A 22,725-nucleotide genomic window follows, 5' to 3' on the forward strand; every position below is an offset into this window, starting at 1 on the left:
TCGGTCGCCGTGCAGGAGGAACAATCAAGTAATTTTTTTGTGAAATGTACGTTGCACTCTGTGCTTTTATTTTGTGGAGGATTTTTAGAGGTAAAGTGGTAATGAATCATGAATCACTGGTACATTGTCTTTTGTCATCATCAGCCTTTGTAGAGAGTGATACTGACCTATTTAAGTTCAAAAAGAATTTTTTTTGTCAAAGAATTTTAATCTGACTACTTCCATTGATGGAAGGATGGAAAATATGCCTAAGCCCAACTACATTTTAGTCTTGTTTAGCACCTGATGTCTCTCCCCTGTCAAACTCTGTCCACCGGTTTAGTGACCCATGCTTCACCCACTCTCTTTCCTCCGTGCCTCCATCTGACAGCACACAGATTCTTCCACGCATATAAATATATATTTGTGCGTACTGTTCACCTTACTGGAGCCTGGTAGACAAGCAGAGGCTGCAGTTTGGCCTGTTACCAATCATTGTCATGTGTTGCTGTCAGAGTTAGTGCACCTCAAGATGTTGTTTTTTTTTATTCATTCTTTCTCCCTGTTACACGTTTTAGTGTGAAACAGCAGCTGCTAAAATCCAGTCCAGTCCTTGTGAAAGTCCATAGTCGTGTTTTCCACATCTCATAGCAATCCCATTACAGCTGCTTGTGTTGTGGATCTGAGAGGGAAACTAAATCAGTCTGCTCTCTGCATTGAATTACTACTAGAATCATGTGCTTTTAGTAACTGCCTGGGGAAGCACATGAAAGTGTGCCTGCTCCCAGAAGGGTGCTTTGGTACAGATGTTGACTGTCAAGTCAGCATCAATGTGCTTATTTCCACTACATTTCACTATGACTGTGTCACATGGTCGTCTGACAAGATCACTGTTGCAACCTTTCAGTACTCCCATTAACAGCCTTTGTTATTTTTACATAATACACACCTTGTCTAATAATAATAATCATTATGCTGCACGGTGTGGTGGTTAGCATGTTGGTCACACAATTGTTTATGGTTTAATGGTATTCTTATCTTAAGAGAATATGCAAACCTTGCAAGGTAGATGTGCTCATAAATCAGAAAAATACCTTTAAAAAAAGACCAATAAAGTTGACGAAGTGAATGCAGTCTTATAATAATTGCATATGAAAGCCGCACATCACTTATTAGTACATCTGTAGAAGGGTGATATGTGCTTCTTGGCTTCTCAGGCATTCGCTGCTAAATATTTATTATATGCTGTATTTAGAGCCCACCCAGGGCATTGTCAATAGCGCTTCATTCATTTCCCTGCTGCGAAATCAGGCCAGTAAAACACTGGGACAGGCACTTAAACTAATTGCATTTTACAGTCAGAATCGTCCAGGTTCACCTCCGTTCCCTGGAGTGACATGCAACCTTCCTCACTCCAAATCAGAATGTGTTAAAGAGCGGGTGACTGTGTTGTTTTTGAATATCTCCATGCAAATTAATGGGGTGACGTCTATGTTGTAAATTAGACACAGTGAATGTGATCATTATTACATTAAAAACCCTTTGCATAGCAAGTCTATTAGTATTCATTTCCAGCCTCTCATGCCCCCTTTGCACTGAATATTCCTGATTTCCAGATTATTTCCTGATTAACATCACTGCAAGTCTTTTAACATGCTAATTGACTTGTATTGTTATGGCTGACTATAGAGGAGCCGCGTACAAGACAAGGATCTGAAGTGGACTGTCCGTATCACTTCATCTCCCAAAAGTAATTTTGGTTGCCCTCTGCATAGTGGCTGGGGGGGGTGAATTATATTAGAGGGTAAAAGACTTCAGCCGTCTTCCTCTGACTGGACATTGTAAATTCCAACATGCTCCGACGATCTGTAGTGTTTAGGTCTTTGTGGACTCATAGACTGAATCAGGCATGCAGTTGTTACTCTGATGTAAGTAACAACTGTAGTTCTTATTACTCGCTGAACTCCATAGTGGCTGCAAAAGAACTTCAGTATGTGTTGCTACAGCAACAAGAAACTGTTCTGAGGCAACTAACAAGTTTGTCGGAAAATGCAGTCCTGGCCGTTATGTAAGACGCAACCTCGTCTTCTCTCACACAGGGCTTTTCCTGTGGCAGATTTCCATATTCAGCATAATTTGCGACTAGACTACAGCTGGCTGCATTGTATTTATCATTTTTCATCTACGTACATGCAAGTCTGCAAGAAACATACCTCACAAACTCCTGGGTAAAGTGGACTCTACGTGCATTTTTGGAACTGGAAGTGGGGCAACATTGTTTATATTGTGATGATGATTTTGCATACCATTAAAAGTTAGAAACCTAGAATCACCTAGAAACAATTTCTATTATCACAAAGAAAGGCCACTCCAAAATGTCCACTTTAACCTCACATTATTTGCCTAAACCATAAAAGGTGATCCAAAGCTTCCCAAACATGCTCAAGGAGTGACATATCCAGTGAGTATGGCGGATGCACCGCGATACGTGTCGGGTGTGACGGGCGGACAGACAACCATTCACATTCACACCCATAGACAGTCCTTAATCAACCATATATGCATATTTGAATAACTAGAGCTGAAACCTAGACTGAAAACTTGACTGTGCAGCAACAGAACTAACCAGTGCTGCCCCAGGTGTAATTACCACAAAAGCGTATAAGAGAAACATTTTTTAAAGATTAATATTGATTGTTCAAGTATTACACAAAGGGCAACCTAAGTGTTGTTATTTCTGGAGAAACAACAAATGCTGATCCTGATTTCTTTCTGACACCTACCTACCACTTGTTCCTGTTTTGATTGACAGAGAGTTGAAGGGATGAGGAGCGCTGAGCATAGCACAGATAACGTGCTCCATCATTAACAGGCTCATGATAAGTATTCGAGCATTCAGCAGCTTCTACTTATCAGGTCACTGAAATCTCTCTGCAGCTAAATACTGCAGCTTCTCGCTGCTCGCCAGCAACTCTGTTCGTTGTGTGTTCAAGAAGAAAACTGTCATTTACTTTCTGACGGGACAGGGCGCTAATATTGCTTCCACGGTGTTCAACTGTGAAACAGCACTTTGGACGGATGAGTGGTTAAACTTACTTATGTACATGAAATGTCCACATGTGAAAATATGAAAATATTTTTCTCTTGCTGGGATTCTTAAACTCCAACCACTTCTGCCTGAGCTTGCCTCATAGACAGATTTCCCGAGAGCCATAGCTAACAACCATAGACAGAGCCAAACATAGCTGTGGGGAGGGCAGTAATAGAGCTCCTTGTGATGTCATAGTGAGCCAGTGATAGAAAAACCTCTCTGATACCTCTCAAATACCTCCCAAAGGCTCACTTCCAAATGCGATAACCTCATTATCTGAAACTTTGGCATCGTTTAACACGAGAATTCTAACATTCTAACCACATTTATAGGTCAGAAAAGTGGAAGTGCCTCACAAGTGTCTCCTTAGGCACAAATAGCGACATTGCAGCATAATGCTAATGTGTGCGTCTCTGTTATGTCTTATTTATCTCAAATATATATTTTCTCTTATTATGTCTACTATGTCGGGTATTATAAGTGTAAGTGACTATAGGGGTGTTATTTAATGTCTAGATGACTTTAATAATGAAGGTCATAAACAGTTTTTATATGCTTTACCTATGAAAATATTCCATTTTTAAAAAATTGTAAATTGAATATTTAAAAAATCCTACTGTGTGGAAATTCCCTCATCGTGGTCGGGTCTGGAATCAATTAACCGCTATAAATGAGGGATTATTGTACACACAAACAAACCGGCATCCCTGAATAATAAGTGTTGTTCACAGGCTCATAAACCAATCTATCCACTCGCTTCTGTAGCCCCCCTCCCCCCTTGCTCTAATCCATCCCTTTGTTCTTGCATGCAAACCTTCAGCCAGGTGGGAGAGAGATAGTAATGCTTGGCTGAGAAGCGGGTGACGTCTCACATCCACACAGCTGCACCACATGCAGTGCACTACTCAACAGGTCGTGCCTGAGGCTACACTGGAACGTGGCAAGGATGCACACCCGTCAAAAATGTGAATTATTAATCCTGACTTCCCTATTTTAATATTTCATCTTACTGTTCCATATGTATTAGATAGTACAAAGTACTATTTGTGTTAAATATTATTCTGGATCTTTGATGTTATTATTTCATTATATATGTAGATATGTCTTTGCAAAAAAGAAAGTCTCACAAAGGAACTATGCAGCGACCTCTAAAACACAAACTAAATTGATCTCAGGACGCTGTTTGACCTTCAGCTTATTCACATTTCTAAATAATTTTCTACATGAGATATCTTTGCAGCGTCTACTTATTCCATCATAAAACTTATAAATACTACACACACACACACATATAGGTAACATTTTACTATGTGGCAATTTGCACCTGCCTTCCAAACATGCTTAAAAAAGGCACAAAAACACAAACCGCAAACAGGTTTCAGTTTGGTAAATCACATTGCAGGTACTAAATTATTACATTTGCATCTGCGCCTCCCAGTATTTTGTGCATTTTGATCATCTGCATATATTCTGCATGTTTTTGCCACTGCTATTTTGCTCATTTGACAGACACAATCCTTACTGCATCGTGTTAGTAGATCCTCGGATCATGTTTGAATGTTTGTATACGATCAAATCTTTAGTAGAGCAAAAGCGTGTTTTAAAAATAACACACATTGCTTACATATACAGTCTTCATTATGTGGCCTTTATTCTATTTGTGGACAACATTACTTTTTAATAACCAGTTACCAAATTTAATTAGCCAGTTTATTTGAAAGCCTGCTGACTCAGCAAACACTAATGAAACAGACTCTTTTATGTTATCTCAGAGACAGAGTGTCTATATGAAGCGACAGTTGCCTTGCTCTCAGAAAAAAAAAATGCAGTTTCATCTTGCAGTACTGCGGCTTCATTTTTAGCTCACAGTTGTCACAGTTTAAATGTATGCATGAATCATGCTGTCCTGTCACTGAGATGGACAAGCGAGCAGGATATGTGCCAAAGCCATAAGCCACTGACTTATTTTGATCAAAAGCACGATGGTGACTATTACAAGGCTTGCCGAGCTGACAGATTGCTCTTTTGACACTTTTTGCCTTGGCTTCCTCTCAAACCTAATGACTCAGGCCATGGCTGATTTGCCCTGAGGGTTGAGCACACAATTCTCCTTCCTACGGGTTTCTAAACAAAGGCCAAAATTCTGGACAGAGAGCATTTAACCTTTGAGGAGATTGATAAGTACGCTTCTCTATCGATTTGCTTTGCTCAGAAAATGTGTGACTTTACTGAGGGCAGCTGGAAGAGATGCTGCCAGAACGACTTGACAGGGTGCAAGGGGGTCAAGGCACTGTTGTGATTAATATGTATGTATTTTACATGTAACTGTGACTTTCATTGAGTGAGTGGAGTACAGAATTTCAACTTTGAAAGCAGACCATAACCTTGTAAAACAGTCGGACAAGTGTGAACACACCAATGTAATCTATCTTTAAACTGATATGCTTCATGAGATACGGTCGTTGGACCAATCAGAGATTAGCACCAGTGCAATGGCCACCGCAACAGTTTTATCGGAATCAGTAGTGCCTTGTCGGCAACCAACAATCTATTGCCTGTGTTTATAAACATCCAAATTTGTTGAATTTTGTCTATGTTGAATATATATTGGTCAAATTTGCCTGATGTTCATTTTTAAAAATCATTATCGCCTCGACTACTGTAACGCTCTCCTTTTCCTCTCTGCTGCTCCCAAACCCTGGAACTCATTGCCACTTGACCTCCGTAACTCTGCCACCCTTCCCATCTTCAAATCCAAACTCAAAACTCATCCGTTCAAACTAGCTTACTCCCTCTAACTGCATCACATTGTCCCCCCCCCCCTTATTTATTTATTGTATGTTCTTATTCATCGTTTGTTCTCTTTTATCTTGTATTTTATATTTGTGTTTTTATATCTTCTGTACAGCGACCTTGGGTGTCCTGAAAGGCACTTTGAAATAAAATGTATTATTATTATTATTATTATTATTATTATTATTATTATTATTATTATTATTATTATTATTATTATCAGATCTGTTCCTAAAATACACGTAAAATTTCAAAGCTGTGCAAAATGTGTTTTTAATGACAAAAATTCTATTAAAAACTATGAAAAATACATTTTGGATTTATTGTAACATAAACCATTCCAATATGATTCAAATACGATATATTTTAAAAACAGAATGATTCGATATAATTTATTGCAGTGTACACATGATAGAATCTCATACTCCCATAAATATAAAAATAGTCAGCGTACAACATTTCAGACTGACCATATATATTTTCAATACTTCAGGTTGACAACAAAAGGTGCAAAAAGTTACAAAGCAAACAAGTTACCGTACTCACCTGTGTTGGTCTGGTTTCTTGTAAAAATCAAAAGACATTCCAAATTTGTTTGTTTTTTTTGTTTTGTTTTGCTGATGTGTTGAAAATCTTTTGCAGTGACTAGCTAACTTTGGTCTGTTAAAAAGAACTGTTTAGAATGACTGTCCTACAGCTGCCTGGACCTGAACCTCAACTTGGCAAATTACATTTCAGTGTGAGCTTGCTTACTACACAATGAAATGTTTTATAGGCCATAAATGGATGTGATTGTGAGTTTTTTGTGTCCTTTTACACACAGTTTTTGCCAGGTTGTTGTCAAGACTGATTGTTGAGACTCTACCTTGTCATGTTAGCATATTAGCATTAGCTTGAAATTAGATCCAATGTAAAACTTACTTTCTCTGTAAATTTCTCTCATAAACGCACCCCTCACTACATGTTCAAAAGCTAACCACTGCAAAGTGTATATTTTCACCCTATTACACTTTATTACCTTTAAACCTTGACTTGAAGTCCAGTTGGAGTTTGAGCCGGTGGAGGAGTGGGAGCTGCAGGAGCTGCAGGTCATAGTCGGTTCAGCTATAATGCTATTTAAATGCTAATGTGTTAAGGGCAGCAAAACAACCTTTATGTACACGTGGGCCGTGCAGCGACACCAAACCTAATCTTAACAAATGAGCCTCATTCACTTTTATCCCTCAATAAGTCATGTTGTCAAGGTGTTCTTTTTCAAGAACATACACTCTTTGAGAGGATTTATTTTCTGTTTCTAATGTACAATAAAATTTCTAATTTAGTAATTAATTAATTTCTATATTCATAGCATGCAGTCTTATTTTAAAATTTGTTATCTAAATAATTTATAATTTTCTAATAATTTCTAATGAAACAAAAAACAGGCCTTAAAAGTATCACTATGTCGTAAAAGTACAGTAGGTGTGTATTTCATTGTCACCCACTCACAAAAGACACCCTCCACCCATGGATGCAATTGTCACCTTTGCAGGAAAGCCAATAATGGGGTGGCAAGTGGGGCTTGTATCCTCATAGACACAGAAAGCCCCCCCCACCCCCACCCCCATCCCATCCACAGATGTCACACACTTGTCTCTCTGTTTGCAAAGCTATTATCACAGACAGCTGCTTTCTGCCTCATAAAAACGCTGAATTATAATCCAATGGAACCTCGGTTTTTGGAGGATTCAGGTTTCAACTAAAATCATTGCTATGTCTTGGTTTTTGTACATTCTCGGTTATTGTGCGGCCTAACAAAATAGTGTGCGAGTGCCCGAACAAAGCTTCTATGTGCAGTGGTAGTCTGAAGAATTGATAGTGGTTCTTTCAGAGTTGAAACACTATGGACAGATTCCATCCAGGAATATGTGTCCTTTATTTGCTCAATTCCTCCTAATAAACAGTGTCACTGTTACCTCCCAAAGGAGTCTAGGGGTGTACGCCCAAAAGTGGGGCATAACAAAGGTGCAAAAAAAGGAGTATTTAATTCTAGGAGCAACAGAAAACAAACCCAACAAAACTGGAATGCACCTTCCAGGTGTGTCACGTGAGTGGAAACACACAAAAGTATCCCACACACTACGGGATGTAACAGTAGCCAAGCAAACACTGATGAGACATTCAGGAGCACTGTATATTAGATGGATGCTATAGTATAGTTTTTTTTTTATTAAATACGACTGCAAAAAACTATTGAATTCAATGAGTAAGAAGGTAGCATCTGTATTGTAAATGTTCCTGGTCAACACATGTTGCAGGGGGAATGTTTTAAGTGTGACACATAACAGAAAGTGAGCAGGGGCAGTTCTGTAATGATGACTGTACCCGCTGCTGAACTTTACAATAAAGTTCAAGTGAAAAAAGTTCAAGTAAATAAATTAAATAAAGTTAAAGTACAGTATATAGCTGTAACTGTCTACTCATTAAAGTTAAGTCTAACAAACTAAGATTTGCTTCAAAATTGACTCGGTTTCCATACCGCAGCCCTACCTAAGCGGCATAGAAAATGGATAGATGGATGTTTTGGTTTTCGTCTGACCTATAGGAATGGATTAATGACAAAAACAGGGGTTCCGCTCTATTTTCAAACTATTATGCAATCATGTTTGCATAATGCATTTACCCTTTTTCTCCTTTAGCTAAACTTTCAAACAGCGAAATTCTGCAGAGGGAGAGATGTAGTGCAGAAAGAGAGACACAGGGAGGATTAGTCTGTCATCTGTGGTATAATCTTAGGAAATGCCACAACTCTGCTCGGGGATAATTTATTCAGCACAGCTCTCTGGTGTACCTAGGAGAGTCAAGAGTCACGGGAAAGACATCAAAAGTTGGGAAAGAATGCAGTATAACATCTGTCCATAATCAACTATCATCCTTCTGCTGCAAGTACCGGCAAGTGGAATACGGCAAGTTTAGCAATGTAGCTCAGTTGCTGTATAACATCTTTGATAAGCATTTTCATATAGCCTGTAGAAAGCACTTCCTCTTCAGGGAAAACGTCTTATCTACTTCCCCCCCGTGCATGCTTAGAGTAGCCGAGATTAATTTTACATCAGACGGCCAAGTGGATTTCCTCGTGTAAGCCTGGTAAACAACAAGAATTTGTTTTCATCTCAACAGATGGAGAACGACAGCAGAGCACGGCTGCACCTCAGGGGTTGAGATCTTAGCCCTCATTAAAAATAAGTTTGGCAAAGGAATAAATATGATCCACTTTGAAAGATGAAAATGAACATTCACCCTAAATCACAGTAGAGTGAGGACAATGTTGAATGTAGGGGCTCGGTGTCATCATTTCAACCTTATATTTCAATGATTTTTACTTTTAGGAGTCAAGCTTGATTATAAAACACCCATTAACGATCTACTCGCCCCAACAAAAATCCTTACAGTTGAATAATGAGATGTTCATCACGTATATTGTACCAATAAATCCTACAACTGGCTGGGAGATTTTAAGTGTCTGCACAGTTTGAGATACAAGTTTAACCTGGAGGCAGATCTCCACTACACTATTGGGCTGTTCACGCAAAACCAGGCAACGAAAATCCAGTGCATTTTTAATTGTGATAGTTTATACTGTATATATCTGGATCTATAATCCACTTTGACTGAGAGTCTTATCTAAGCAAAAGATCAATGTAATCTCCTCATAATATAGTCATTTTCCTTATTGCATTGTGTCAACATAAGCCATCCCGCACTTGAAAAGGCTGAGAAGATGTTAGAGGACGTGTTTTCAACTCAACTCCAGTGGATTTTCTCGAGTTTTATTTCACACTGCAACTCTTTACAGGAGCTTGCGGGTTGGGTTGATAACCTTTGAATCAAAGAAGAATAGAATCAAATTACAACTCAGAGTAACCACAGTTGTATCTTGAAGCAACAAAAGTTGTTACAGAGCAGGGATCTCATTGGTCTTCTCTCGCTACAGTCATTTAAGTTCTGGTGTTTCACATCGGTATCAAGTTGGCATTATATTTGTATAGGAGGTTTGCATTTTTAGCATCACACTCAACATAAGAATTGTAATACTCTCTGGTGAATACAAGTACAGTCATGTTATGCTTATTTTTAACAATGTAAGCCGAATTCAACCAAATACAAAGAGAATATTTTATTAAAGAGGAAAGCATTATAATAGAAGTTGGCCGTTTTGTGGTCATTTGTCATTACATCGAGGCATAACGTCCTCAGAATAAACTGGCGTGATGGGAGACACATGCGATAGTATCACCATCATAACACTGGACACACTATGTGTTTATATTCACTCAGCAACCACACATACAGTGTTTTGAGGACAAGACATTCATTCATTCATTTGTTTTCTACCGCCTATCCTCACAAGGGTCGTGGGTGGTGCTGGAGTCTATCCCAGCTGTCTTCGGGCGAGAGGCGGGGTACACCCTGGACTGGTCGCCAGCCAATCACAGGGCACATATAGACAAACAACCATTCACACTCACATTCATACCTATGGACAATTTGGAGTCGTCAATTAACCTAGCATGTTTTTGGAAGGTGGGAGGAAACCGGAGTACCCGGAGAAAACCCACGTATGCACGGGGAGAACATGCAAACTCCACACAGAGATGGCCGAGGGTGGAATTGAACTCGGGTCTCCTAGCTGTGAGGCCTGCGTGCTAACCACTCGTTCGTCATGCAGCCTAGGACAAGACATAATTAGTACAATTAGAACAAGACAGTAAAGTTGTTCAGTTGCACTCTAAAAAGTTCGTTTGTACCCCATGAATGTGATATCGTGGTACTGTGTATATCTGGCTTTCTCGTGGGGCCAAAACAAGCTCCAAACTAACCGTTTAAAAAAAAAAAAATCACATTTGCAGTCCAAAAACCAGAAGCTAGGTGTACAACACTAACTAGCGAGCTGGCTGCTCCCAATGTAAAGTACAGCCAATCACAGACAGGCAAACCGTGTAAACAAAGATGTAATAGGTTTGTTAAGAGAGTGATCAAACACGCTGGCGCCTGTGTCAAGCGCCATACGAGTGACACCGCAGACATATAGGATAATTTATCAGTATACACTGATCATATGTTTTTTACGGAAATCAGCCAATATTGTTGGTCGCCCCTGTAATAAACTCCATAGTTTTCTTACATAGACTAATTAAAATGGTAAAGTGATGGAGCCTTTGTTCATAACGGTCATCCATTCAGGACAATTGGGGCACATTTGGTGACCCAATCCTAAGGATGTCTGTCACGCAATATGTCTCTCAGACTCTTCTCTGCGCTTTGATGGATCACACCAGAACCACACACTGATAGGCTGTTATTTCACTTTGCATTGGATAAATGGCCATGCAGGATCCAACCTTCTCTTTTTTTATATCTGTCTTTGTTGTCCTCTCCTTTTAGCAGACACATCTTGACAATAAAAAAGCAGTATAAGGGTAGAAAGGATTTTGGTGAATGCTATTACAAAACTGGAGTTGTATCCCATTGGATGAACCTTGTTCACATTGTGTATTTGCAACTTTTACAATTCAAATTCTTGTTTGTACATTCAAAAGCCACTTGGCTGTTTTATTGGAGCTGAGCTTATTATCGTGAAATGTTTACTTATGATACATATTGACACCAGCTCCTCTTGTTCTCTTTCATCTACGTTTGCTTGTTTTGTGGACCAATGTTTTTCAGCTTGTTGCTCGCAACTTTGTGCGTTATCAGCATGCATTGTCCCTCTCCAAAAGTAATTCCAGAGGATTCCAAAGAACTAGAATCATGAATCCATTTTTATTTGAATAGTATGAATTATCTTGACCATGGAACAAAATGTCTTGTGATCTAATAGTATTTCTTTCACGCTCATTTCAGACCAGCAGTATTCATGGTCGACCACACCGTACTTCGATGAGGAAAGCTACTCCCCTCCACCCAAAAACATGAAGGGTCTCTCCGGTGGCCGCCCCACCCACCTCCAGCTCACCTCTCCCACTTCAGCCCACACCTGTGGCTACGTAGATGTTGACCATTCCTTGGAGCATCATCTTCACCATGGAGATTCACGGCCCCCATCCTACCTCCTCAGCCCGACTGAAAGCTGTCCCCTGGAAGGTCGTCACCGTTTTTCACCACGGAGCTCCATCCACTCTGAGTGCATGGTCATACCAGTGTCCATGGCGCCCACGGACCACTCTGTCGCATGTAGCACTTTTCCACGCATGCACTATGGAAGTGCTTCGCGGGACAGCGGGGGCAACACTTCTTGTGGCAGGGATTCCCGGGATGATTGCGGCTCATCATCACATGGTGGTAGCAGTAAAATGAACCGAATCCCGGCAAATCTTCTAGATCAATTTGAGAAGCAGATGCCGCTGCACCGGGATGGCTTCCACACGTTACAATACCAACGTACATCCACTACAACCACAACTACAGAACAACGCAACGAAAGCCCCGGACGGATACGTCACTTAGTGCACTCGGTACAGAAGCTCTTCACAAAGTCACATTCTCTTGAAGGTTCATCCAAGATGAACGGCAACAAAAACGACTCACACCGGGACGGCTCGTATCATCATCACCACCATCAAGGCCACCACAAACACAGCAAGCGCAGTAAGAGTAAAGATCGCAAAGGTGACGGGAGCGGGAGACAACGATCGGGAGGTTGGTGGAGCTCAGACGACAACTTAGATAGCGACAGCACATATCGGCCACCAAGTGTCATGTCCCGACACCCCGTGGACCAAATCACTCACTGCTACCCTGACTCAATGCACAGCCACCTGGCAGGAGACCTATCACTAAAGACTTCCAAAAGTAACAATGATGTCAAGTGTTCAGCGTGTGAGAGCATAGGCATGGCACCCGAGGGGAAGTTCATGAAGAGGAGCTCCTGGTCCACGTTAACAGTCAGCCAAGCGAAGGAGGCTTACAGGAAGTCTTCGCTCAATCTGGAGAAACCAATGACACCAACAGACCTCAAGCCCAACCTCAGGCCGTGTCACTATCTACAGGTGAGTTCCTTGGTCTCTTGATTCATGAGATACTGGCCATTTAGTTCTTGGATGAAATGGCTTAATTTAAAAGTGCAGATGCTCCGATCAGCGTTCCGGTCATCCAGAACCGAAATCAGCCGATAACGATACCGATCACATACACTAATGATTCATTCATTCATGTTCTAGCGCTTATCCTCACGAGGGTCACTGGGGTGCTGGAGCCTATCCCAGCTGTCTTCAGGCGAGAGGCGGGGTACACCCTGGACTGGTCGCCAGCCAATCACAGGGCACATATAGACAAACAACCATTCACACTCACATTCATACCTATAGACAATTTGAAGTCGCCAATTAACCTAGCATGTTTTTGGAATGTGGGAGGAGAAAACCCACGCATGCATGGGGAGAACATGCAAACTCCACACAGAGATGGCCGAGGGTGGGATTGAACTCGGGTCTCCTGTGAGGTCTGGGCGCTAACCACTCGACCGCCGTGTAGCTGGAACGATACAATACAGGGCAAACTGACTAGTTTATAATATTGTAGAAAAACTGAAATAGTGGCTTGGGTCGCAGGCATGCTGGAACCCAGCTGTCTTTGGGTGAGAGGCGGGCTACACCCTGGACTGGTTGCCGGCCGAGGGTGGGATTGAACTGAAGGTCTCCTAGCTGTGAGGCCTGCAAGCTAACCACTCGGCCCGCCGTGCAGCCCTACACTAATGATGCATATTTCAATTTATTTATGATGACGAGTGTTCTTCAAATGCTATGTTGACATGGTTGTTTTTGTTTCAGCATGGGAGGAGGATGCTGCCCAAGATGTTAGTTAGTAGTTAGGGGAAGACATTATGCAGGCAGGGACCGTAAAATGGACAGTAAAAAGAACTGCAAATTGGCATAAGGGGCTGTTGTTGATTTCTTGGTTGTTTTGTCTTCTGCCGTTTGATATTGTATCAAAATTTGCCCTAAGCTTTTGTGCATGTATGACCTTTTAGAAGATGTTGGTGTTAATTCGCAGTTTACTCACATCTCGTATTGCCAATCAGTCAGCATATTTGACAGAATCATTTTGTTTATATGTTCCAAAAAGAAGATAATAAATAGATTATAAATTGTTAGCCCCACAGGGCTTTCATACAGACTCAATAACACTGCTGTTGAGTTTACAACAATATGACATCAGACAGGATCATGTACGCACCGCCTGCAGCCAAAATAAAATGAACATGTCAGCACATTGGATTAGTGTATGGATTAGAGTCCGCTGGAAACTGTAAGCTAATACATCTCTCAAATTGACCAGTGGAGCTACAAAATAACATTCACTTTATGCTTGCTGATGCATAAAATGTTTTCAGTAGTATTTTGGAAGTGAGTAGACACTACTTTCATCAAGTCAAGTGCAGTCGCCTGCAGTGAATCTTACCCTTTCCTACTTTTTGGTCACCGAACTCAGGTAGAGTCTAATGTGCAGCACCATAAACATTTCTAAAAATATCCACTCCTGCTTCCTGCCGCAGGACTATATATAGCCCTGCTTTATCAATCCAATCCATGCGGTGTGACATCTCTACCCACCCTTGCAGGGGAATTCTGCAAGATGCTTGGAAAAGATGGGAAGGAAGTTGGAAATACAATCAAATAAAGTGTGTGAGCCCCATTATGGGTGAATTGAGAAAGTCCAAATGAAAAGGCTCAAAAAAAGGATATTTTTGAGCTTTGTTACTACTGCTCTTACTGAGGAGCACAGCCACAAAAGTCCTCATGTGGCACACTGTCAAAATGTGCTCTATTTTAAGTCATCATATGAAAGCCATTTAAGTCAATGATTGTTGTAGTATTTCTGGAAATGGCACAATATTAGGGGTCCTATCTCTGGGCGGATCCGGTTGCCGTATCATGTTCGTAACTCTGGGCCACACGACTCAAAGATGAGAACTCAACATTTCCATGCAGACATGTCTGAGGTGTATCGTGGGTAAGTTAGTTTCATTTTGGATGTTGGATGTTAGGTTCCGTAGCTGCAGCGGTAGTTGCCCTCACTGTTTCCCTACTGCTGTGTCATGGTGCGGTGAGCTCACACAGGATTAATACTACAAACCATAAATATATTACGATATCCTTGTAGAGAGTGTAACCAAGCTGGTGAGCATTCCCTTAATGTTAAGAGAGTCGGAGCTGCAGGAGGCACTTTTATTATTATTATTATTATTATTATTATTATCAGCTCTCAGAGCTATTTTCATAATCATATTCAATTCTACAAATTCCTGTTTATAACAAAGGTTATTTTTATTATTAAATTTTTAAAAAAGGGTCGCTACCAGATTGCATTGGCAAGACTATTTAAAAAATCGCATCTGCATGGAAGCCATAAAATGTGTCTCGGGACATCTTTAGTGTACAGTACTGTCCTTTTTAAGGAACAATGTTTGCATGACCTCTAATGTAACAATACCATGTCAAATTGCTATGAAATACTTGCTGTCCTCTGCTGAATTGAAATTGCCTACAACTTTTCAAGCAGAAATATGTCCAGGGACTGTCTGCCCTCTTTGTTTGTCCATGTGTGAGTGAGGGTGTTTGCGTGGGGGATATTCATCATACACCAGATGGTTTGATGATATCCTAGTCACCTTGTTTGCATCCTTTTTTTTTTGCCATCAGAGGAAGCAGAATACACAAAAATGTGTGTATGTGGACGTTTTTGACAGCGTTAGCTCACAAGTAAGATGTTTAAATGGATGTTGGTGTTTATTTCTCTGAAATGACAAATGTCGCACAATTAGGCCAGACATTCGCTAACACTCTCTCATTGCCAATGTCAAGTCAATTCACACATTAGCCCCAGTTAGCCTTTACTAACACAAACACTTGTTGTCATTTACTGATATTGTCAGCCCTCTCATTTTTTCTTTGGGACATAACCCAGAGAAAAATATTTTGCACCTCTCTTCAGTTCTACCCGAGCAGCACAGCTTTGATGTTGTTAAAATACACCAAAAACAAATTAAATCAATATAATGAGGTCAAATTTGATTTGCATCTCACATGCATGGCAACGCGGCTCAATGCAAACTGGTGACTCTTCTTATCCCTAATGAGTATATACAGTAATATACTGTATTTGCTCTCCAGCAAATACTGCATACCATCAGATGATAGTGGTTCTAATACACGTGGAAGTGATGTAGAGCTTTGTCAAGTGTAGTTACTGTCAACTGGTAACTAATCATTCTTGCCTTCATTGGAGGACCCAAGAAAGGACCAATAGAGTAAATGGAACACAGCACCTGCTCCAAGACACACACTATTTCCATGCAATTTTACAGAGAGGAAAAGCAAGCTCCGTTGGTGCCATTGCAAATAATGAACCATTTTTTTTTGTACTTGAATACCCCTTCTTCTCTGTGAACATCCCTTTCTACATCTCTGTCTGTCCCACTGTTTTTAATTTGATGGCAGGGACTTATCCATCTTGGTAAGAGAGGCGCTGGATATTGATACAACTGCAGGGCTAATCAATGAAATGCACTGTTACTGCTGGAGCTTTGGCTGATGCCAGCCATGCTTCACAAGACACAAACAGCACAAACTCCTGATCAAAATTTGAAGACAAATTGAAGAACTGCAATTTACATTTTGTACTGTTGGATTTTAAGGAGGTTCAAAGAAAGTTGATGAGTCGGTCCTGATGGTTTTCAATGTTACCGCCATGACAGTTCAATCCCACCTGAGCTGTTTCACACACGGCATAATGATATGGGGGTATTGTGATATTGTGCAGAGGCGTCAAACGGCAGCTGTGTAAATGTGTAAATGTTGCACGTGGCATCCCTCATGACTGAAAGTACTCATCTGTGTGGAAATGACTGTGTGGTTTTCAAGAGGACAATGCTAAGTCCTCACAATGCCCGCCTGAAGGAATAACGTTTTTTGGACCATGCATGTTCCCCTGATGTAAAGAACATTTGTGGATGGATGGCAAGGGAATGTTCCATAAATGGACATCAATTCCAGACTAGGGATGCCATTGTGAAACCATCTTCACCACCTGGAGCCGCATCCCCACTCGCCATGATTTGTCTCACTCACATTTCTTCTTTTTTGCATTGTGAAGCTGTGCTTTGAGCCAACTTGAAATTCATTCATTCATTCATTCATTTTCTACCGCTTTTTCCTTACAAGGGTTGTGGGGGGTGCTGGAGCCTATCCCAGCTGTCTTTGGGCGAGAGGCGGGGTACACCCTGGACTGGTCGCCAGCCAATCACAGGGCACATAAAGACAAACAACCATTCACACTCACATTCATACCTATGGACAATTTGGAGTGGCCAATTAACCTAGCATGTTTTTGGAATGTGGGAGGAAACCGGAGTACCCAGAGAAAACCCGCGCATGCACGGGGAGAACATGCAAACTCCACACATAGATGGCCGAGGGTGGAATCGAACCCTGGTCTCCTAGCTGTGAGGTCTGGGCGCTAACCACTCAACCACCGTGCCGCCCACTTGAAATTCAACAATCTGAAAAATTTCAACTGATCATTGCTCAAGGGAACTTCCACACTGCATGGGAAGCAAACTAACATCCCTTCAACAATCACAATTTTAATATTTTACCCTGCGGCTGGCTTCCACTCACGTTCTTGAAAAGTCTGAAGGAACATTTAGTAATTGTGACTGCATCATTTGAAATATCAATTCTTACATTTAAGCTGTGACTTTTCACAACAGTCCCAGGAGAGCAGGGCGTAAACATCACTGGCACAAAACGTACCAGGCGCTTATTTATTTAGCAACAGAGTCATGAAAAATGTGCTGCTTAATAATGAGACGGGTCACACTTGCTGCTGACACCATTGGGGTGTTCTTGCACTTGCATGATGTCCTGTGAGAACTGTGTCTTTTCTCAGATCTTTTTTTTTATCTCAACAGGGAGACACCTGAGAATGTATTAAGTTTATCAGCCAATCCAAATTAAACAAATCTTACCACAGCTTGCGCCTTTCCTCTGGCATTCTGTTCATTAATTAGTCATCTAAAAATACCAAACCCCTCCAAGACTTAATTAACCCTTTGACTCCATTTGGTAGCTTCTGCATATCTGTCTTTGGCAGAGAGATGAATGACTTTTAGCAATAAGTGTGAACGCCATATGTGAGCAGTATTGGGAAAGATACTTCCAAAATATTTCATGCTTGTGGATGTACAACTGCACTGCATTGTACCTCTGGGTTCGATTCCCTGCTCGGCCATCTCTGTGTGGAGTTTGCATGTTCTCCCCGTGCATGTGTGGGTTTTCTCCGGGTACTCCGGTTTCCTCCCACATTCCAAAAACATGCTAGGTTAATTGGCGACTCCAAATTGTCCATAGGTATGAATGTGAGTGTGAATGGTTGTTTGTCTATATGTGCACTGTGATTGGGTGGCGACTAGTCCATGGTGTACCCCGCCTCTCACCCAAAGACAGCTGGGATAGGCCCCAGCATGCCTGCGACCCGAGCCACTATTTCAGTTTTGCCCTGTATTGAAAGCATTTTACATGTTTACTCACTGTTGAGTGCAACTGCTAAATAACCCGCCATGGGGCCAAATAAAATTGCGAGTGCCAGCACTTTGATGCTGATGAAGGTGAGAAACACTAAGTCTGAATTAACAACAACTTCCATCCATTCGTCGATTGTCATTAGGATGTATGGTTTTCTGCATGTAATACTATAAAAATGTATATTTTGTTCATATTTTCGGCTGTCTTGAATGAATTAATTGGATATTCAGTTTAAAGATCAACAGTGTAATGGTCTCTCCCAGAGCATATTGCTTGATGGTGTGCGTTTACTGAGACAAATAACCCGACTACTCATCCAATTCTTGTCAACGTAATTGAACTCTGTTGTCGCAAAGCAAAATGTACAGTATGTGTGCCTGCATGTGAGTGTGTGATGAGCTTATAAATAATCATTAGTGCATTGCAGGAGTAGATGATGATAGCCCAGCAAATTCGAGTCTTCCCTACTGACACCTATTAAGTTACAGCAGTCCCACATGCTGTATAATGATTATGTGCAATTATCAAGTCACATTTTTTATTGGCACCTTGATTATGAGTCAGAAAATATTTAAATCTACATAATCTTCTTTGCACAAATGTTCTTCTGGCGGCATGAGTTATGTGTAAACGACGTAGGACAGCCTTCCTTTGTGAATTAGATGATCCAAACAACAAGCATTTATTTGCCAGTAGTTATCATAGTCAGCCAAGACAAATGTGATAGTATTTTGGTCTGGATTTTGTAAGACTGGAGAAATTATAATAAATCCACAGCAGCTGTTAGAGCTTTATGAAAGCTGGTGTATGACAAGGGTTGACTGTAACAGTGTAAACACTAGGGATGCTCCGATCAGAGATACTGATACCGATCATCCATGAGTGCGATCAGCCAATACCAATCACATAGATTCCCAAATGTCTTCCATTTATTGATGCAATACATCATTGGACGATTTTTCCCAATAATTCCGAAGCAGATTTCGAATGGGACGTCAGCCACTGCAAACATCCTCCACAAATTGTAATGTTAGTGGTTCAGGAAGACGTAGTCACCGATGCAATTTCCATTTTAATATAAAATATTTTTTTATGACACCCTTTTTTTTAATTTGAAAAATTAGGGTTAAAAGTCAACATTGTGTAAACACGCTCGCAGAACCAGAGTCGCACACAAATGGGTCGCGCACACACCTCTACACCAGCATTCAGTGCTAAACTAAGTTAAGCCAACTAGCTTCCATTCACATTCTGTAAGAGGAGCTTTGCGGCCAACTTTCGTCAATATGTTTTGTTTGGAAGGGGGGTTACTGATGACACAAACATTCCTTCCTTAAAAAAAGGTCAATACCTGACTGAGAGAAGAAATCCAGATACAAATACTTAATCATGCGCTGGCAACACTTAATAACCACGTAACCGTACAGCAATAATGAATTATCTTTCTCCAGGTGCCCCAGGATGAATGGGGAGGTTATCCCGGCAGCGGGAAGGATGACGAGATTCCGTGTCGACGAATGCGGAGCAGTAGCTACGTTAAAGCCATGGGGGATGAAGAGAGCGGCGAGTCGGATTCCAGCCCCAAGACCTCTCCCCAGAAGTTGGTGCGGCCAGACGCTCTGGCCATCATCAGACCCAGAGACCTGCTGGACTCTCAGAGGTACACCACATGCAACTCCTGTAGAGTTTGCCTCTACTTCTGCTTGCATGATGCTACTCATATATTTGCTTGTGGACTCAAGAAAAACAATGTCCATCTTAAAGGGGAACTGCGCTTTTGGGGGAATATTAGCTATAGGCGTTGTGTGTGACGTCTCAGCATCACAATTCCTCAAGGTACTCCCTAGTAACGCTACCTAATGGTGCTGGTACTGTGTGGTTAGCGTTAGAGACATTCCAGTAAAATACTGTAAGTATTACATTTTATCATCAATGTACTTGTCCATGCATGATCACAGCATGTATATAAAACTATAAAACATTGTTAAAGGGCTTCGAAATAGGTTTGTCTCAATGACGTGTATTGTTAGCTAGCTCATATTAACTCATTTTCTGGTGTTACAATGCACAGTAAAGGGACAGAAATATGTGTTCATGTTAGGATTGTAAATGATGGGCCCGCCAAAAAAAAGTGCAGTTCCCCTTTAACAACCCATGTCATTGTTTCCCTGTTGTTGTTTTCATGCCACTGTGTGTATAAGTATGTAAATTATTGTGGAAAAAAAGCACCAACATTATCTTTGTTGTTTGACCTTATTTTGACAAACAAGCCAATGTGGAAATACAGTATGAAGAGGAATGGAGTAAGCAGAATTGCACACAAAGACCAAAAGAGAAATTGTTGTCGTTTGTACTTTTTTCTGTGTAACTTTGCAGAAGGGTGGCCAAGGTTGAAGTGATAATATTTTGGTGAGGATCTGGATAAAGTGCAGATAGAGCTGTTTGTTTTTATACATTTTAGAGGAACTATCACAAGAAATGTTCACCCACCCTTCAGAACCATATCGGTGGCACTTGTCTGTTTATAATCCTGCAGGAACCAGGATGAAGCCAATGAATTAGCAAATTGACACTTCAATATCTACTGTATACTTGTATACAGTGCATATTTAGTCCCTGAGGGTGCAAATTTCCGTTGTTGTTTTCATTGACTTTCATTTGTTTTATATTATGTTACCACAAAATCTATACTTTTCAACCCCCGCTCATGATAGTCCCTCCCATGCCGCTACATAACCAAGATGACAATACTGAGGGAGGTTAGGTTCCATTGCTGCACACTCACCAACATGCAGGTACTGACAGTGGACTTCTCAATGTCAAAGCACTTCAACACTGAAAATGCTAAGTGTAAGTATGGACGGTTCCAAACTGAGATGTGACCAAGGTCACAGCAAAGAAAATGCCAATATGTTAGAGATATGATGTCACTGTAATCCATCCCTTAACAAAAACAATCCAATAATGTATTTTTGAGTTTCTGAGAAAAGACTGTCTTGGCATTCTTCTTTCCACTTCCATCTCAGCTTTTCAAAGAAGAAAAAATATCAAAACAGATTTTATTTGATCCATCTGCTTGTTTAAAACTCCTGCGCCTTGGGGCTTTGACAAAAACTACAACAGCGGATTGGTGAAAAAACAAACAAAATAATACATATAATCAATTTAAAATCATTTCTGACTAATGCCGTAGTTAAATGTGTATTAAACAGCAGGGAAAGCGCAAAGGTCAGGAAGTCTTTGAGAAGCATAGAAGGATTGAATATACTTAATTAATCTATTGAGTCCGCCTATTAAAATATGTAAAATAGCTGAGGTCACTTGAGTTAGTTTTCATGCTGAGAATAAATTGAAAATTCAGCTGCGAGCGATTTATGCCGCCCACCCCCTGTGATTGTTAAATGCTTTACTAAACAAGCTAATTTAATGGTTAGGAATCACAATCTCTCTGTATTGCATAATAATTTCTACTGTGGATAAAACACAGAATCAAGATCTGGAGGCTTTATTGAAATCATATTATTCTGTGCTGATTTAAGAGAGCATGACCTGCTAGAGAAAATGTAACACAATGTACCCACATTTTGGTTAGTGGTTTGCACCGCAGTCCTATGCTTGCAGAGGCTGATCGCCAAAGTATTTAGAATTTTAACTAAGAAGGACTTAACCGATTCATGCAATGCATTTACCAATAAAGAAGACTTCTGCTTCTTAAAGTTTGAGTGGTGACATCACATTTTTGGAGGATCCAAAATGCTTGTGTATATGTGTCAGCCCTGTGATTGACAAGCGATGGTCACTGTCAGATGGGATTGGCTTAGTCGGTAAACATATTTCAATACAAGAATTCTGCATTACTGGGGTACTTCCTTGGTCCAGTCTTGCGGGGAATGGTCCGGAGAGGCTCGGCAATTAACTTAAAGTTGTCTCTGTGATAAAGCTTTGTTGGAGCTTTGCAGATTATTTTTCGATAAATGCAAAAGTTGGCAATAATGGACAGAGATTCCACATTCATTCATGTATCTATTTTCTACTACGGTATTTTAAGCACGATAAGGCGCCTTGAATTTTCTCAAAAATCGGCAATGGCGTACATACGTACAGTACGCACGCTTAACATCCTCCACGCCTCTCTCTGCTACTGTCTAAAAACAAGCGAAGCAAATAAATTCAGAGTTTGCCGTCATTTCCAGGAGGATTAACAAAAGAACTCCAACCCCTGGACATTAGCGTAAACAGGGCGTTCAAAGTGAAGTTGCGAGCGGTGTGAAAGAGATTAATGAAATATGGCGAACACGG

At 40.7% G+C, this 22,725-nt stretch overlaps 1 protein-coding gene across 9 annotated transcripts in view; it reads left to right on the top strand.

The window, feature by feature from the left end:
- dlgap2a (discs, large (Drosophila) homolog-associated protein 2a) overlaps positions 1-22,725 on the top strand; it is a 141,141-nt gene that overhangs the window by 82,493 nt on the left and 35,923 nt on the right. For all 9 annotated transcript variants that reach the window (XM_078796027.1, XM_058090760.2, XM_058090758.2 and 6 more), the window contains 2 exons: positions 11,747-12,891; positions 19,878-20,086. In XM_078796027.1, coding sequence (XP_078652153.1) covers positions 11,747-12,891; positions 19,878-20,086 — 1,354 coding nt within the window. The remainder of the gene's footprint in view (positions 1-11,746; positions 12,892-19,877; positions 20,087-22,725) is intronic.

The sequence above is a fragment of the Doryrhamphus excisus genome, linkage group LG14 (assembly GCF_037039965.1).
Source record: "Doryrhamphus excisus strain RoL-2023G ecotype Guam linkage group LG14, RoL_Dexc_Guam_v1.1, whole genome shotgun sequence".
NCBI classification, from domain to species: Eukaryota; Metazoa; Chordata; class Actinopteri; order Syngnathiformes; family Syngnathidae; genus Doryrhamphus; species Doryrhamphus excisus.